Raw genomic sequence first — 16,923 nt, 5'->3', positions numbered from 1 at the left:
TGCCTGCTGTATGCAGACACCATGCTCATGCTGGGTGGGGGTGGCTCCGGGATGGGAGGACACAGACTACATCACACACACAGACCAGAGGACTGTCTGTACAAGGTGGCAGCAATGAGGCCGCCACATGCTACCTAGATGTACGACCTGAGGGCATCCTGCTACTGGTGACCACCAAGGACGGGGACCCCCGCCCCCAGGTTGAATCAGAAAGCAGACAGCAGTGTCCCTGTCCCTCCCAGCCTGCATACCCTGTTGTGGTCCTGTCCCTTCTCCCTTCCACGCTGTCTCCTCTCCCTGCACCATGGCCCTGAGAGTGGAGGAAGATCTGACAGCAGCACTATTCAGAAACAAGAAGCTGATGCCGCTGCCCCCGGGCAGCTTCAGGGCCTTCCCGAGGCCAGGCAGAGGCATCTTTTAAGGAGGTCCCTTCAGAGGTTCCTTCAGATGCACCTGGAGGCTTGTTTCAGAGCTGCTTGTTCTCTACTGAACTAAAGTTTAAAGGCATCTTATGCATCTCCAATTTATTTACTTAAAACATTTTTATTTTCATTTTCCACTACCCTCTGAGGGCTCCGAAGTGGAAAAATAAGCCACTCTTAAGGCATTCTAAGCTCCTACTGCAATTATCCCAATGAGATCCTGCAGGAGATCGGCTACAACCTGTGAACAGCGCAAAGCTGTTTCCATAATGAAGGACCAAGCCGCCCTCACCTTCCTCACTGTGATTTCTGCCCTCTTCCCTCCAACGGGGCTGTGAAGGCTATGGCCTGGCCTTCCACTGCCTTAGGAGTTAGGAAGCCATCCATGTAACTAGGATGGATCAGGGAGAGGTAGAAGATAGAAGTGAGGGGACTCCCGAGAGGGAACCACAGCTGCCTCTATGTGCCCCTTCTCTCCACCCGTGCAGGGAGAACACCCAGGGCCCACAGTGGAGCAGGTCCTGGGGTCAGCCAAGCGCCTCTGGGAGCTACTGGGCACTTGGGGAGAAACAGGAGGCTCTGCTGAATGGGGGCAGTTCCCAGCATCTCCACTTCCCTCAGGCCTGGCCCAGGCTGGGCAGCAGGGGTCTCTGCACAGACTGAACTGATGGGGAAACACAACCCAGTGCCGATGTCTCTCTCACCTGGCCAGGTTTGCAATAAACACTTGGCCATGAAGGCAGGGGGAGTGTCTTAGCGCCTCAGTTTCTACATCTATCAAACGGGATGATTACCCTGTTGCCTTGGGCCTGCACACAAGCATTCTCGGTAAACTGTAAGATGCTTCCATGGGTAGAGTTATTGCTGTCACTGAAGAAAGGCAGAGATATGTTTACGAGAGAATGAGTCACAATAGCTGAAGTTTTTCCTCTGGGAGCTGTTGCCGCTAAGGGATGCTGCCAGCCTTGTGGGAGAAGGATTGGGGGATCTGTGTTGCCTGGTACCGCCCACTTTGGGGAGTCACTTCTGTACTGCAGCCAGTACAGACGCCCACTCCCCAGCTCTCCTGCTTGGGGAAAAGGCACCTTCTGGGGTGTGGTGGGGAGACCCTCCATTTTAAAGCTGAGGAGAAGCTGAGGCTCAGAGAGGTGACATGAGTCTTCCAAGGCTGCAGGCAGGAAGTGGGGAAGCCACAGGCCAATACTTGTCTCGATCTGCCTGCCTGCACAATGCACGCAGCTCTGGCCTCAGCATCAATCAGAAATAGCCCCTGCTTGGTTACTGCTCCATTTGGATAAGTGGCCGAAGGAAGTGGAGGCATCAGGAATGGGCTCTAAGAACAAGATGGAGGGAGGAAAGGCTGAGCAAGGAGGGCCTGGCTGAGAATGAAAGGCTCAGGAAGAGACCCCAGGGGTCAGGACAGCACAGGCGGAAGCGCCTCACAGTAAAAAGGCACTTCTAGGCATGTTCCTTCTGCTTCAAGACAGCACAAGGGTCTGAGTGACCGGGGGGCCAAACCAGGGGCCAGCCACTCAGGGATCCTGGTCTTGGGAGAGCAAGATTGAACCAGAGCCCACCCCCAGGGCCTTCCCAGAGGTAAAGGAACCCCACTCTGGGCACAGGGCTGAGTTTTAGAATCATGTATTCTCATCCTGGCACTTCTGCAGTCTTACTGTGCAACCCGAGGCTCTCTAACCCTGCAGAGCCTCAGTTTATTCGTCTGTAAAAGGATGGACCCAGAAACTCAGAGGTTGGCCATTCCCACCTTCCACTCAGCGAGGGCGGGAGCCCTGCTGGCAGCATCCCTGATAGATGGGCCGCTCATCAGTGCACGAGGCAGGCCACCCTCCATCAAGCAGCTCCAGACCACTAGAGACCTCTTGCTTTTAATCAAATGGCATAATGGTTGTGAAAGAGCTTACAAAAATAAAAGCATAACTGAAGGAGGCTATTATCAACACCATCAAAACCAGAGGCAACATGAGAGAGGGAGAAATGGGGCTGAAGGTGTGCTTCCTGGGCCTGCCCAGGTCAAGCAGGAGGGAGCTGAGGAGAAGGGGTATAGAGGGCCCCTGTGAGTGCTGGGCTCTCTCGGGGGAGATTGGACAGCAGCTGGAGACACACTCAGGTCCTGCTGAGAAGGACGTAACTGCTACAAAAGGAGGAAAAGAACCACTCCCCTCACTCAGAGGAACCCAGCACACTGGAGTCTGCTATTTGCAGAAAGCTCATCTCCAACCCAGAGGGCGAGACCCTCTGGTTCCCTGGAGGAGCATATTTACACTGGAAGGCACAGAGGGGCTGTTCTGGACATGTTTGCCTATCGGCTCCTGCTTAATAACAGTAAAGAGCTCACTGTGAAGCCAGGGACTTGGGCAGGAGTCAATGCACAGAGGGTCCAAGCTGAAGAGTCACAGTCACAACCGAGGCTCACAGAGACACGAGAGGGAGAGCTTGTGACCCAGTGTGGCCCAGCTAGTTCAGGGCTCACTGTGGGGAAAGCCCAGGCCTGCCACCTGCCAGGGGAAAGCAAGTGTCCAACCCGGCCCCTGGCAGGTGGCAGGGCCTCATAACGGTTACCTTCCCAGGCTCCGTGCCCTGTGCTCAGGAATCTCAGACCAGAAAGCCCAACCTTGCCCTCTTGTCTATGAAAGTCTGACTCCAGAGCCCCATGTCTTGTGCCCTGTGAGCCTCACTCAGGAAAGGGAGCTCAGAGGAGGAACGGCAGACAGAGGGAGACAAGGGGCCAGGTAGGCTGGGTCCACTCACCCACGATCTCGTTCTCCTCCAGATTGATGGTCTCCAGAGCAGGCAGGGTGGTGAGCTGCTCCGGGAAGTCATGGAACTGGTTCCGGGACAGGTCGATGGCCTTGAGGTGCTGTAGGGTGTTGACCTCATTGGGGAGGCGGTGCAGGAAGTTCCCTTCCAGGCGGAGCTCTGCCAGATGGGGAGGAAGAGAAAGGGCGGGTCAAAGGGGAGCCACCCAGAGACCGCATTGACTGCCGGCCACTAGGGCCAGAAGGCAGAGAGGAAACCAAGGCCAAAAGGAAGTCCTCCCAGGGGCTAATTCCATATTAATGCAAAAGGAGAGGTAACCCCCTCCACCACTGCTACCCCTCATTCCAGCTGGGCTCCCTGCTTTTGGCTTTGGAATGGAAGGCTCTCCCGACAGAAACCTGGGCCTCAACGTGCTGGCACGTGCCTCAGACAGGGCTTCAACTCCAGGCCTTGATGGGACAGGTCAGGACAGGCAGCCCCCAGGCTCCCACACCCCACAGCCCATCTGACGGACCCCACCTCTCACTGTCCTTCTGCTCAGCGAGCCACCAGGGGCAGCTAAGTTCTTTCTGCACCACGTGACCCTGCTCCCCGGCCTAGTCACTGCTGGACATATGATCGTGGGCTCCTGCTCTTAGAGTGTCTACTACCAAAGCTGACGGCAGCCCACGCAGGGTCCTGTGTGAGGGGTGAGCTGGGACGGTGGGAGGCCCTCTGCTGGGAACCAAGGCAGGGCTGGGGGCTGTGGAGGCTGACGCTGAAATGTGTGATCTACCTGGAGGAAAGGTGGGGTGCCCCCAGGGCCCTGTGCAAGGAGAAGGGATGGGGCGGACACTGAGATACAACAGGCCCCCTGCCTCGCCATGCCGGGGCTCTGGCAGACAGGAACTGCATCTGATTCATCTTTGTTCCCTACTATCAGGCCCCAGAGGGATGCCTTGTGGTCAATTAGCAAATATCTGATGAATGATGACTCTTCTCCCCTGCAAGAGGCAAACAGGTAACCAGGGGGCCTGGCCTGCCTCTTATTCTCCATCTTCAGGAATATCCTGAAGGCAAGACTCCATCAGCAGAACCAGGGCTGGTCCCACATAAACCCGGACCTCCAGCAGCCAGGTTCTTAGATAGCCATGCCTTCAACTAGACAACAGCCCTGCCCAGATCACAGTTATCAGGTCACAGTGCTGGAAGGGACATGGGAGAACATCTAGTCCTGTGCTCCCCAAGTGCACCTCTGCCAGACAGCGTTTCCTCAGGCTCTGAGCACGCTGTCACCTGGGTCTCCAGGTGGCTCCCTCTGTCTAGAACGCTCTTTACCAATATATTTGCAAGGCTTGTGCATTACTCCATTTGTGTCTGCTCAAATGTCATCCAACCTGAAGTAGGATCATGTCCCATGGGTTCCTGTCCCCTTCCCAGAGGTATCTGCATTCATAGCATCTGTCAGTACCTAATGCATCCCCGTGTTTGTATGCTGCCAGCCTCTGCCCACGAGAACGGAAGCTGCATGACAGTGGGGCTTCATCTCCGCTGTAGAAACATGCCCCTACCTGTGCCCAGTGAGTACTCTGTAAATATTTGATGAGCACACAAATGAATAAATGAGTGCATATGAGTATCACTCACAAATTTTTGCCAAAGTTCTGTTCCACACATACCCTTGTTTTTCCTTGAATTGATTTGTTCCTTTTTTACTTATATATAAAAATGGGAAAAGTTGTTATTGCCTTCCACACGAACAGTGTTGCTCAATTCTTGCTGGACACTGTTACCAAGTGAAGAATCTGGGCCCCAGGCAGATGTGCACCCGTGGAGGGGATGTGCGGAGAACCCTGCAGGCGGGAGTGAGCTGGTACGGGGCCAGCAGGGGCCAGGCAGGGGGCAGCTGCCTCGTGGAGTCTCTCAGAAGCCACTTCCCTGGAAAGAACATTTGTTCTCGGGTGAGAATGTGGCCCATTCTTCCCAGCTGTTTGGTTCCTGTTTAGGGCATTTCTCCAAGCCCTTGTTTTCTAGGAAAGTGCCTACCATGCTGGATGTGGGCTGGTGGCCACAATACCTCCAAATCCCCGGCTTCCGGCCAAGCAGCCAGTGGGGCCTGTAATGGGCCACTTCGGGAGCCGGCCTGGCCCCCACGGGGCAGCAGAGGGCACAGTTTCACTTGCCGAGCTGGACAGCAGGCGCCACTCAGTGTTACAGATAGGGAGGTGGCCACTGTGCTCAGCTGTCACATGGTCAGGAATCCCATCGCTCTGAGAAGGCTTCCTCACATCCTGGCCCCGGACCCTCCCTTCCAGGAACCTGCTGCATTCCCCTGGCAGATCCTGTCCACTGGGTTACACAGATGAGGTTGGGGTTGGGGGCTTGTAGTGAGAGGCCGTACGGGGTGGGCGTGACAGACTCAGGCTCTGGGGCCTGGTGTCTCCGGGTCCTGATTGAGGTTCTGTCACTTTCTGACTGTGTGACCTTGGGCAAATTGTTTTTCTTTACCTCTGCCTCTGTTTCTTCATCTGTAAGATGAGGACAGGACTAGACTTTCTATAGGACTGCTTTGAATTGATACATGAGAAAGGCTTTGACCAGTGCTAGGCACACAGTCAATGCTATGGGGCTGATACCGTGCTAACTGCTTTCTGTTCAGGGTCTCCTTTAAGTCTTGTGACTGCCCCACAAGGTCAGCATTAGCATCATCCCCATTCTGCAGATGAGATGACTGAGGCTTGGGGAAGTTCAGTACTTAAGGCCAAATCCTGCAGCTGCTAAGTTGCAGAGCTGGGGTTTGAACCCAGGTCCACCACCTCCAAAGACCACATGCAGATCATAGCGAGGCTGGGAGAGGAATTGGATAGACTTAAGACGGGGGAGAAGAGGTCCACCCACTACAGGGTTCTCCCCTCCTGCAGCTATGGCGACTCCTCATGCAGACTCAGAAAGCTGCCCTACCCGCACCCAGCGAGGCCTCTCTTCTGAACTTCAAGCCCTTCTGGTAACAGCCATGGACATGACCACCTGGAGGCTCCCAGAGATGGCAAACTCACAACACGACTCAGGTCCACAACACAAGCTCTCATCTTACCTCAGCCCACTCACCTCCAACCACACTCTCCAGCATGGGCATCAGCCCCACCACCTCCAAATCTGCCAACCCCTACCCCTCTCCTCCCTACTTCTGGAACCTTCTTTCCCAAGGGAAGGGCTTCTGGACATCCCATGCACCAGCATTTGGAGGGTGGGAAAGAGACTCTCCCCCCTCTCAATTTTGTTTCCCTCCAAACACATCCTTAGGGCAGAAGCAGCCCCTGTCACCTGGACCCCTCTGCTAGCCTCCTCCCTGGCCTCCTGCTCCTCCTCCAGTTGCTCTCCAATCCATGCCATACAGTGGGGCCCATTTACCTCGCGAGTGCAATTCTGAGCTCACAAACTTTCAGTGGCTCCCTAAGACCTGCTCCCCAGGCCCTCAAAGCCCTCTGTGAGCAGGCCCCACCAGCTCTCTGCTCCTACAGGCCCAGCACTCACATCTGGGTATGCGCTCCAGGCTGCCCTGGAACGTACTCTGGTATGATCTCAACTAAAGCGACACATCCCAGGAAAAGTCACACAACATCATTTTGCCGGAATCCAGCACGGCTCGGCATCCCATAAAGAAGTGGTAACCAGTTTATCTTTATTTTAGGACTTACAATGAGTCCCACACACTTCCAGGAGCTGATGCTAATTATCACAGTTGATCCCCAGAACAGCTGTGCAAGATTTACCTTATCCGCTCCATTTGACAGAAGTAGAAACTGTGGCTCAGAGGGGTTAAATAATTTGCACAAGATCACAATGCCAGGAGGCAGGGATGCCAGGATTAGAATGTCCCAGATGACCCAATGTTGGTCACAAAACATGGGACAAAGGAGCTGGTGACAAAGGAGACAGGAGGGACAGGTATGAAGGTTTACTGAGTGACACTATGTGCCATGTGATTTATTAGTTGTTCATGAAATTTCATATAATGCTCCCAATAAATTTCTATCTCAATTAATGGATGAGAGCACTGAGGCTCACAGAGGTTAAGTGACCTGCCCAAGGTCGCACACGCCTAGGAGATCCATGCCTGGTAGTCAGATGTTCCCCATGTTCCTTGAGATTCACAGATAAAGGAAGGGGAAAAGAGATAGGCAGCCCTGCTTCCTTAGGGACGTGAGGGTGGGGAGGGGTCCATCCAGACACCAAGAGTAGCGCAGGGCTGGGTGGAACGTTCAGGGAGCAGGGTCTCTGGGGGAGGCTGAAGACGCTTCCACGTGAAGCCCAGTTTGCACATCCTCCAGACCGAAGATCAGCTTGAGCCATCCTGCTGGGGAGATGTGCCTGGGATCAGCTGGGGGCGTCTCCACAGCTGGGGAGCTGAAAAGCTTTTCATCTGACTGATATCATTTTAATAAAAGCTCAGTGTGTCCTGCCAGGTCTCTTTCTGGGCTGTTCAATAGCTTTTCTCTGTGTCTCTATCTTGCCACATTCATGACTCAAAGGCTCTGCAAATCTCCTGCCCTTGTGTGCGGCTAGAATGAATGTCACCACAAGGTTTTTGTGTGATCACACCCACTACTCTCAGGGCTGGGGGAGAAGCAGGAGGGCAGGGACCCTCTGCCTAGAACACTCAACACATATTCCCTGAGCTGGGCCTGGAACCACTGAATAGTGGTCACAGCTTCACTAGATGAAAAGATCTGCCCTAATCACCTCCCTGCTCACCCTGGGCAGGCCAAACAGCTTCTACAGTCCGGGTTTTCTTGACTGTAAAATGATGTATATCCTTTCTCTTTCCTACTCCTTAGGAAAGGAAGGAGTTAAACTTTTATTGAGCACCTGCTATATGTTAAGTGCTATACACATATCGTCTCCTTTAATTTCCATAGCAACTCAGGAGTAAGTTTTATCACCTCTTTTTTCAGAGATGAAAAACCTAGAGGCTCAGAGACATTAGGTGATTTGCCCAACACTGCACAGCTAGTAAGTGGGGCAGCTGAAATCTGATACTGGATCTGTCTGGCTCTGAAGACACTGTGGGCTGCCTCCAGAGGGATAGGCAAAGGACTTTAAAAGCAGAGTTGAATGAGAGAATGATGACCCTGAGGTTGGAGAGGCTCAGAGCCTGGCAGACCTGTGGGAGGCTTAACAAACTAATGTCAGTTCCCTATATTCTGACACCACAGGTGTCAGAAGGCCAAGACTGCTCCCTTAGCCAGCATGGTTAATTAAAAAGCCCAAGCCAAACAAGGCATTCCTGCACCAGTGCTGTTTGCTCAAGATCCACTCTGAACAGCAGGCTCTTCTTCCTAAGCTCTTTTGCCCCTCATGATTTTACGGCTTGATTCCATCTGGTCGAACCCTATTCTGGAAAAGGGCAACATCCACTCCCATCAAATCACGGACTATTTGCTCACTAGGTGATCCATCCCAGAGGTACAGCAGATCCTCCTGAAAAGTTCACAGTCTGGGATCCTCGGGTCAATGTTCTTGGGAGGAGCAGGCAGGGTCTGGACATGACTCCATAGGGGGGCCTGTTACATAACAACGAACGAGCTACTCACCTTGAGCACTCATCACACACCGGTACTCTCTTTTCTGTGTAGCCACATCATACCTCAACTTAATTCTTAGGACGACCCACTAAAGTAGACGTGGAATGAGTCCCATTTTACAGATCAGGAAATGGCAGAGCCAGGTTCTGACCTCAGGCCAGTGTGGCTCCAGGGTCCACAGTTTTAGCCATGCCACTTTCTGACTCTCTGCCCCCTGACACACACAAGGCCGCTCAGCCAGCTACCACGGATAGCATTTGCAGCTGGTTTGTCTTGGAGAAGCTTCAGAAAGACGCACTGCTTAAAATTAGATGTTGCTGCTCAAATTTGCTATCACCAAGGGAGATATCTGTCGTCATTGTTTTAATATTTTTCCCACTCTGTGCATAGACCTCCTGGGCTTTGTTTGTGCTAGAGTCATCTTCTCGAGAAAATTCATGTCCAGTCCTCGATCACCACTGATCGCAGCAGGTCGCCTAGCACTCAGGCATGTGAACAGTGCCCATAAACAGCACAGAAAGCAAATGCTATCTCAACTGTAAATACAAGATTTTGTCATTTTAAGCCACTGAGATTTGAAATTATTTGTTCTTAATGCAAAACTGTCTTATCCTGACTGATATAGTTTGTTTCACTTTAAATGCATTTTCTGCCTCTAATAGCAATGAGTGCTTATTATAAAAATAGAGACATCACAAAAAGATGGAACATAGCAAAATGAAAATCCCATGTGTTTCCACCCCTAAAGAGTACCAATGTTGTCTGGTATTCATTCTTCCATATTTTTCTAGGCACATGCTAATGGATGGATGGATATGGATGGATGGATGAATGGATAGATGGATAGACAGATAGATAACTGTTTTAAAAAACAAAATGGGATCATTCACTACCTACTTTTTGAGACCTGCTTTTTTCACTCAATAAAGCTTAAGCAGCTTTCCAAGTCATTGCTTGGTGCATCCCTCTCTAGAGATCACTGCTCTAGAGATTAAGAGACTTGCAGATACAAAATTATGCCCCTGTCCCAGCTTCACATTCCCCGGGGAAGGCTACTCTCTGAAGCCTAGCCTTTCCTCAGTGGCAGACTCCAAGGAAAGGCTCAGCTGCAAGGAGAAGGAGCTGCATCCATCTGAAGGGCAGCCTCTCCCCCAGCTACGAAGCTTTTCTGAAAAGCAAAAGGCGCAGAGAGAGTAGCAGCTGAGCAGGCAGGGCTCGCACCCTTGGTGTTCAGCTCCTTAGCTGCATTAGGGTAATCAAAGGAGCTGTGCTGAGATTGGGAAGGAAGAGGAAGCTTTCCATTACTGAGCTTCAAAGGGGACCCAGATCTGCTCTGAAATGGCAGTGTCAACCCACTCCAATTAATCAGGCTCATACTGCATCAAGAAAGTGTTGAAGTCCTGGGATTGAGTAGGGGAGGGTTTCCAGGAAAGAGTTCTTGTGCCAGATACCCAGCCTCACTGGGGGTGGGGCTTCTAACAAAAAGTAACGATGATGGGTAACATCTAATAAGCACTACCATGTTCCAGGTACTTGTTCTATGGGGTTTACCCGCAATCATCGTTTTAATTTTCCTATAACCCATTATCCCCAATATACAGAGAGATAAATAACTTGTCTGAGGTGACACACACTCCAACCTCTCCTCCAGATAAAGTGACTTTCCTCTCCCTACTCCCATACCAGGATGTGAACCCCAGCCAAGTTTCCCAAGAGAATTGGGCCTTTCTGGCAACTTGTGTTTTCCAGTTTTGCATCCCTAATCCCTGGGCATCTGTCCTCAGAGTGGACACTCAGCAAATCCCTGCTTATTCAGCGGTGAATGAATAATGGGCAAGGAACCATAAGGACCATGGTTCTGGTCTAATTCTTCATGTGTCCTCGGGCCCATCCTCTCTCTGGATGGCCTCCATGAGGTCTTCCCTGTCCACTTACAGCGGGGCTGAGAGGGCGAGTGGAGAGTGTTGTGAAAAGCAGGACATACTGCACAAAACAGTATTTATTAAGCATCTACTGCATGTTCAGCCTTGTACTTGAGCATGAAATGAATAATCTTAGAAAAGTAAAAGCACTCATAAAAAACATTGTTTTAAAAAGTTAAAAAACAAAAACCCGAAAAGTAAAAGCACTCAATATATGGAACTGTTTCTGTTAGAGAGGCACCAGATCCACGAGATTTAATTACTGAATTATGGAGCTTTTTGTGGAAACAAAATTGAAAGCTAACATTAAAGCAGAAATCAAAAGGTAAAATAAAACAAGAGGAGCTGGATGCAGCTGAGACACATGGCTTGCAGGAAACTCAATCAGACACAGTGATACCGGAGCAGCCTTCCCACATTCACTGAAAACATAGTGCTCAGCACCCACATGGGGCAGGATCTGCGTAACTGCAGGAAAATAGTGGTGGGTTCTAGACCCCTCCCTCAACAAGCTTGTACACTAGTGGGGGGAGAAAGTAATAAACAAGAAAAATAAAATAAATAAATAGGATTATTTCAGATTTCTGGGAAGGCATTTCAGGGCAGAGTGAGGGAAGAGAAGGAACCAGTTCTGCAACGTGCCCAGTGAAAAGCTATCAGAGGAAATGCCAAGTAGAAAGGCCCTGAGGCAGGAAAGAACTTGGCACATCCAAGGAACAGAAGAGGTCAGTGTGCCTGGAGTAGGGAGTGGTAGAGAAAAGGCATTAGAGATGAGGTTGCAACCAGGTTATTCAGAACCCAGAAACCTTGGAAAGAGAGTGGGTGCACTCTAAGTGAGATGGGAAGCCAACGACAGCACTGTGCGGACGTGCACGTGACCTGGTGGGGCCTGATGTTGTTGCTGTAGATTACATGGGGGTTTCTGAGCACACAATGATGTCATCTGCAAATAGGGACAGTTTTATTTATTTCTTTCCAATCCACATACCTTTTCTTTTTCTTGTCTCATTGTAGTGGTTAGAACTCTTAGGCTGAGTCAAGTCCACATCCTTACCTTGTTCCCAGTCTTAGAGGGAAAGCATTTCATCATTAAGTTTGATGTTAGCTGTAGAATTTCTGCAGATGCTCTTTACCAAGCTGAGTATATTCCCCTGTATTCCTTGTTTACTCAGAGTTTTGTTTTTTTTTTTTTTATCATGAAGGGTCTTGGAGTTTGTCAAATGCTTTTTCTTTGTCAACAGATACAATTGTGTGATTCTTCTTTAGTCCTTTGATGTGATTATACTGATTCATTTTCAAATGTTTAACCAGTCTTGTACATTTGGAAAAACTGGTAAACCCCACTTGATCATGGCATATAATTCTTTCTATGATGCATTGTTAGATTTGATTCCTAATATTTTGCTGAGAATCTTTGTGCCTCAGTTCATGAGAGATATTGGACTGTAATTTTCTTTTATATCGTCTTTATCTGAATTTGAAATCAAAGTAATACTGGCTGCATGAAAGAGGTTGGAAAGTGTGCACTTCTCCTCTACTTTCTGGAGGAGACTATGTAAAACTGATGTTAATTCTTGCTTAAAAGTTTGATAGAATTCTCCAGTGAGATAATATGGGCCTGGAGATATCTTTTGGGGGATCTTTTTATTTATGAATTCAATTTCTTTCATGGTTATAGGACTGCTCAGATTGTCTATTTCATCTTGGTTGTATTTTGGTAGTTTGTGGTTTTCAAGGAACTGGACCATTTCTTCTAAGTTGTCAAATTTATGAGAGCCAAGTTGTTCACAAAAGATCTGGTAGGTTTTGAGTGGGAACCAAACCATGGAGCTGATTCCAAGCGCCCCCTCCAGAGCAGGACAAGGAAAGCAGGTTCCCTGGGAGGGATGCCCCCATATCTGCCAAAGGCCCGGTCTTGTCTAACCCCTGGGAATTTGTCTAATCCCAACCCGAGCACTTGAGGTCTTCCCGTTGTTTCCACTTTAAAAGAAGAACAAAAGTGTGGTTGTAGCCCCAGCCACTTGATCACCTGGTCCACCGAGCTTCTAACTAAACACAGTCGCAGCCACATCTAGCTTTGCTTCTCCTCCTTGGGCTCGCAACTCAGTCTTTCTTATTGGTGGGGTCACAGTTACACCCAGGGTCTCCGTACCCTCTTTTTTTTTTAACTGAAGTAGAGTCAGTTTACAATGCTGTGTCAATTCCTGGTGTACAGCATGGTGATTCAGTCATACATATACATACATATATTCCTTTTCGTATTCTTTCTTACTATAGGTTACTATAAGATATTGAATATAGTTCCCTGGGTTATACAGTAGAAACCTGTTTATCTATTTTTTATATAGTAGTGTGTATCTGCAAATCTTGAACTCCCAATTTATCCCTTCCCACCCTCTTTCACCCCTGGTAACCATAAGTTTGTTTTCTATGTCTGAGTCTGTTTCTGTTTTGTAAATAAGTTCATTTCTGTCATTTTTTTGGATTCCACATAAAAGCAGAATAAAAGTGATTCATATGGTATTTTTCTTTCTTTCTTAGCGCCCTCTCATCCCAGGGGGCTATATTAGGGGAGCTCCAGATGTTTCTTTCTCCTCTGGTTCAGTGTCAAACAACCTGGGCTCCTAGGAGAGAAAGGGGCTCTGGGAGAAGACCTTCCTCCATCCCCATCCCAAGACTGCTTCCAGCCAGAGAGCAGCCAGGCATGACTCCCTTATTTATTATCTCTTCTGAACTGTGGTTTCCGGTGTCTGTTAAATGGATCTCTCCTTCCCCAAGTTCCTCTTATTACTTCCACATCATCCTTATCTTGGACAACTGCCAGAGCTGATTCAGAGGCCTCAGACTGACCCAGAGGAGAGACAAGGCCTTCTGATTCCATTAAGGGAGAGATGAGGCCGGCCTGCGGTAATTACGCAGCCAGGCAGTAAAGGAATGTGCCAGAGCTCCCAAAATACCTGTCCAGTGAGGATCACTCAGTGCCTTGGCTGCTACCCTGTGTCAATGAGCGATTCTGTTCCTGCCTACAAGGGCCCTCCTGCAGGGCAGAGTCAGCCAGTCAGGGGGACAATAATTGTCCTTCAAATGGCCCATGCTCAGCACTGAGAAAGCTTCACACAGAGACAGCAGCTGACTACGGGGGACAGAGGGGACAGGAGTGAAGTTTCCGAAAGCCACCGCCATTCCTTGGGTGGACAGAGGGAAGGGGTGAGAAAACTCTTCTAACTGAGGAGGGTCTGGGCTAGACTAAAATGAAGTGCTAACCATTCTGCCCCCATGGAAAGGATCAGGTGGCTCTCACTGCACCAACATGAACCAGTTTCTAAAATCTACTGCTGACTTAAAAGGCAAGTTGCAAAACCATGCATATACTCTAATCTCATTTGTAGTTTATAAAGGAGCTCTGAATCTGGACCCACAGTCCTAGCCCCTTTCTTTCTCGCTGTGTGACCTCAGGCAAGTTACTTAAGCTCTCTGTGCCTCAGCTTCCTCCTGTAAAACAAAAACAATAAAAGTACTGATCTTGCAGAGTTGTAAAGATTTAAACAATTTTATACTTGCAAAGAGCTTACAACAGCACCTGCCTAGGGTGGCATATCGTAAACACTACTACCATTGACTATGTTTATGTTCACATTGGCCTAAAATATCTCTAGAACTGGTACCGTGGCAGCCTCTTGGCAAGGGAATTGAATATATAGCACAGGAATAAGAGGGAGACTTAATATCCCAAACCTTGGAATAGGGTGTTTATCTATTGCCTTTTTAAAAAGAAATAATAGGGACATGTTTTCAAATGAAGCCTCAGAGCTTTACTAGACAAACTCCCAAGGGAGGTGGAGGGTACTTTTCTAAATCTCTGAGCCAGGAGCAAAGGAGATCTGTGCTTAGAGCTCAGAACAGAGAAGTGAAGGAAACTTCGAAGTCCCATGTCACATGGTGGGTGAGAAGAGTGAGCCTGGACCCTGGAGGACTGAGGCATCAGTTTATGCAGAGTTGCAAACAACATCCCTGGGTTCCAGGTGTGCAAACGAGTCCCAGGCCAGGGGGGCAGAGGGACTGTCGGGCTCTGCTGATCTCCAGGGGTTGACAAGATGCAGGATGAAGGAGAAATTCTCCTGCCTGTGTGGCAGGGATACCTCTCCAGGCTGCCTCCAACTCTCCAAAGGGAATTGACTTTATTTATTTCTGTCACTTTCTAAGAAGAGGATATAGTTTGGTTTATGTGGATACATAAACAAAGATAACAAATTAATAGCAGATGAGATGTATACACTGCCTTGAAATAATACAATTTTGCCTATTTTAGGATGAGAAAATGGAAGCTCAGAGTGGTCCAATAATTTGCCCAAAGTCACAGAGCTTAGAAATGCCAGGGCCAGGTTTTCAGACCCCATTAGTAAACTCTTTCCTCATGGTTCCGAGCACAGTGCCTGGCAAACAGTGGGCACTTGAGAGCTAAGCAGGTAAGGAATGCTAAAAACTACCACCCATCAGAAGTCCAGTTAACATCAGCTAAGAAAGTCACTGTGCCCTGCAAGATACCCCACCCCTCATGCCTTTCACAGTGAGATTTTACAGCAACTCCCATCAAGAGGTGTTCAGCTCCCCCCCTCTTAAGTCTGGGCTGACCTAGTGACCACTTTGACCAAAAGAACACAGCAGAAGTCATGTTCAGTTTCTTCAAATCAGCTTCTCCTTTCCCTTTGCCTGCATCCACCCCTGGGTACCAGATGTATCGGGGCCCTGGGAGCAGAAATCCAGGCCTCAGGGTGAGCAGAGAGCTCACGATGTGCAGCCCCCTCTGGCACCAAATGTAATCATTTAAAGATGATCCAACTCTGAGGGGCTGTGACCTTAGTAGAAGGAAGTCCCCAGGGTGCCCACAGGATACAACTTGGCATGCTGGGCGTAAGCAAGTGGCTCTATCCCCAGCACCAAAGCAGTCCACCTCCTCTGTCAAGCATCGGAAGAGGATGTTAGTGGGCTGTGTGGAGCCCAGCAAAGCCTATTCAAGCCTCCTCTTCACACACAAAAGGAGATGGTGTTTCTATTTGAAAGAGAAACCACAATAGAGGTTGGGGCCAGAGCCTTCTTTGTGGGAGCCAAGTGGGCCTCTCAGCTCCAGCCCCTGCCCTGCCTGGTCACCATCCCTCAGTCTGCTGCTGCCCCTGCGAAATCCATTTCCTGGGCACACCACTGCCTTCCTCTGTAATCCGAGGTGGCGTTGGGGAGGCAGGAGCCACCAGAGCTTGAGAGGGACTTCAAACAGCATCCTTCCACAGACTTTTTCTTTTCTTTTTTTTGGTCTGTGGGAGATCATTAGGTCTATCTATTTATTTATTATTAGTTTTTTGTTTGTCTGTTTTTTAATGGAGGTATTGGAGATTGAACCCAGGACCTCGTCCATGCTAAGCATGCACTCTACCACTTGAGCTATACCCCCTTTTTTTCTTTCTTTTTTTTTTTTCACAGACTTCTGATGGAATGATATTATGATAAGTGTATTTCTGCACCTGAGGCACAAATACAGGGGCCCTAAACGCCTTTCTTTGGTGCTCGCTGCCGTGCTCTCTGCAGAGGGCCTACCTACTCATCCTGCCACATGTCAAATCCTCTCAAAGGGACCCTGAGCTAACACAGGTGGCCTGGAAAGGCTGCCCTGCCTGGGTGTACTGTTCTGAGAGACCGGACAAGCCCCTTCTTTCCCTGACCTTCCTTCTCCACCCATGAAATGAGATGGCAGAGACAGCTCCAATATTTTATGGGAGATTCATCCAACTGGTGGCCCGTGGGCTAAGTCTAACTCGCAAAATGTATTTTACTGGCCTCCAAATTATGTAAAAATTGATAAAATTCACATAAAAATCCGTATTTCCAGCTTCAATTGCATAAAACAATCAGAACAGTCTTGTGGCATATCGGCAGAAGCCGAGCAGGGCACGGACCAGTTGGCCACAGTCTCCACCACGCCCTCTTGTCATCTGCCCAATCTGAGTCACTCATCACTTCTATGCTAGTCTCTTAGGCATTTGCATTTATAACCCCCAAATGACAGTCTCAACCTTGGCTGTCAGCACTTTAGAATGTCTGATAGAGGTTTTAACAGATGCCTAGGCCCAGGCCCACACACGCACACACACATTCTGATTCAGCTGGTCTTGGGGTAGAATCAAAGCAATGGTGTTTACAGAAAAGCTCCTCTGATGATTCTAATTGCAGCCAGGCTGAGAACTG

The 16,923-nt window shown here is 49.4% G+C and overlaps 1 protein-coding gene across 8 annotated transcripts in view; it reads right to left on the bottom strand.

Moving 5' to 3' along the window:
* The window catches only part of LRRC20 (leucine rich repeat containing 20), a 71,154-nt gene that overhangs the window by 17,220 nt on the left and 37,011 nt on the right, over positions 1-16,923 (bottom strand). For all 8 annotated transcript variants that reach the window (XM_064488093.1, XM_064488096.1, XM_031461140.2 and 5 more), the window contains one exon: positions 3,192-3,359. In XM_064488093.1, the coding sequence (XP_064344163.1) occupies positions 3,192-3,359 (168 nt within the window). The remainder of the gene's footprint in view (positions 1-3,191; positions 3,360-16,923) is intronic.

This window comes from Camelus dromedarius, chromosome 8, assembly GCF_036321535.1.
Source record: "Camelus dromedarius isolate mCamDro1 chromosome 8, mCamDro1.pat, whole genome shotgun sequence".
Classification (NCBI taxonomy): domain Eukaryota; kingdom Metazoa; phylum Chordata; class Mammalia; order Artiodactyla; family Camelidae; genus Camelus; species Camelus dromedarius.
Note: the sequence above shows the minus strand (reverse complement) of the source record. Positions and strands in the feature narration are given on the sequence as shown.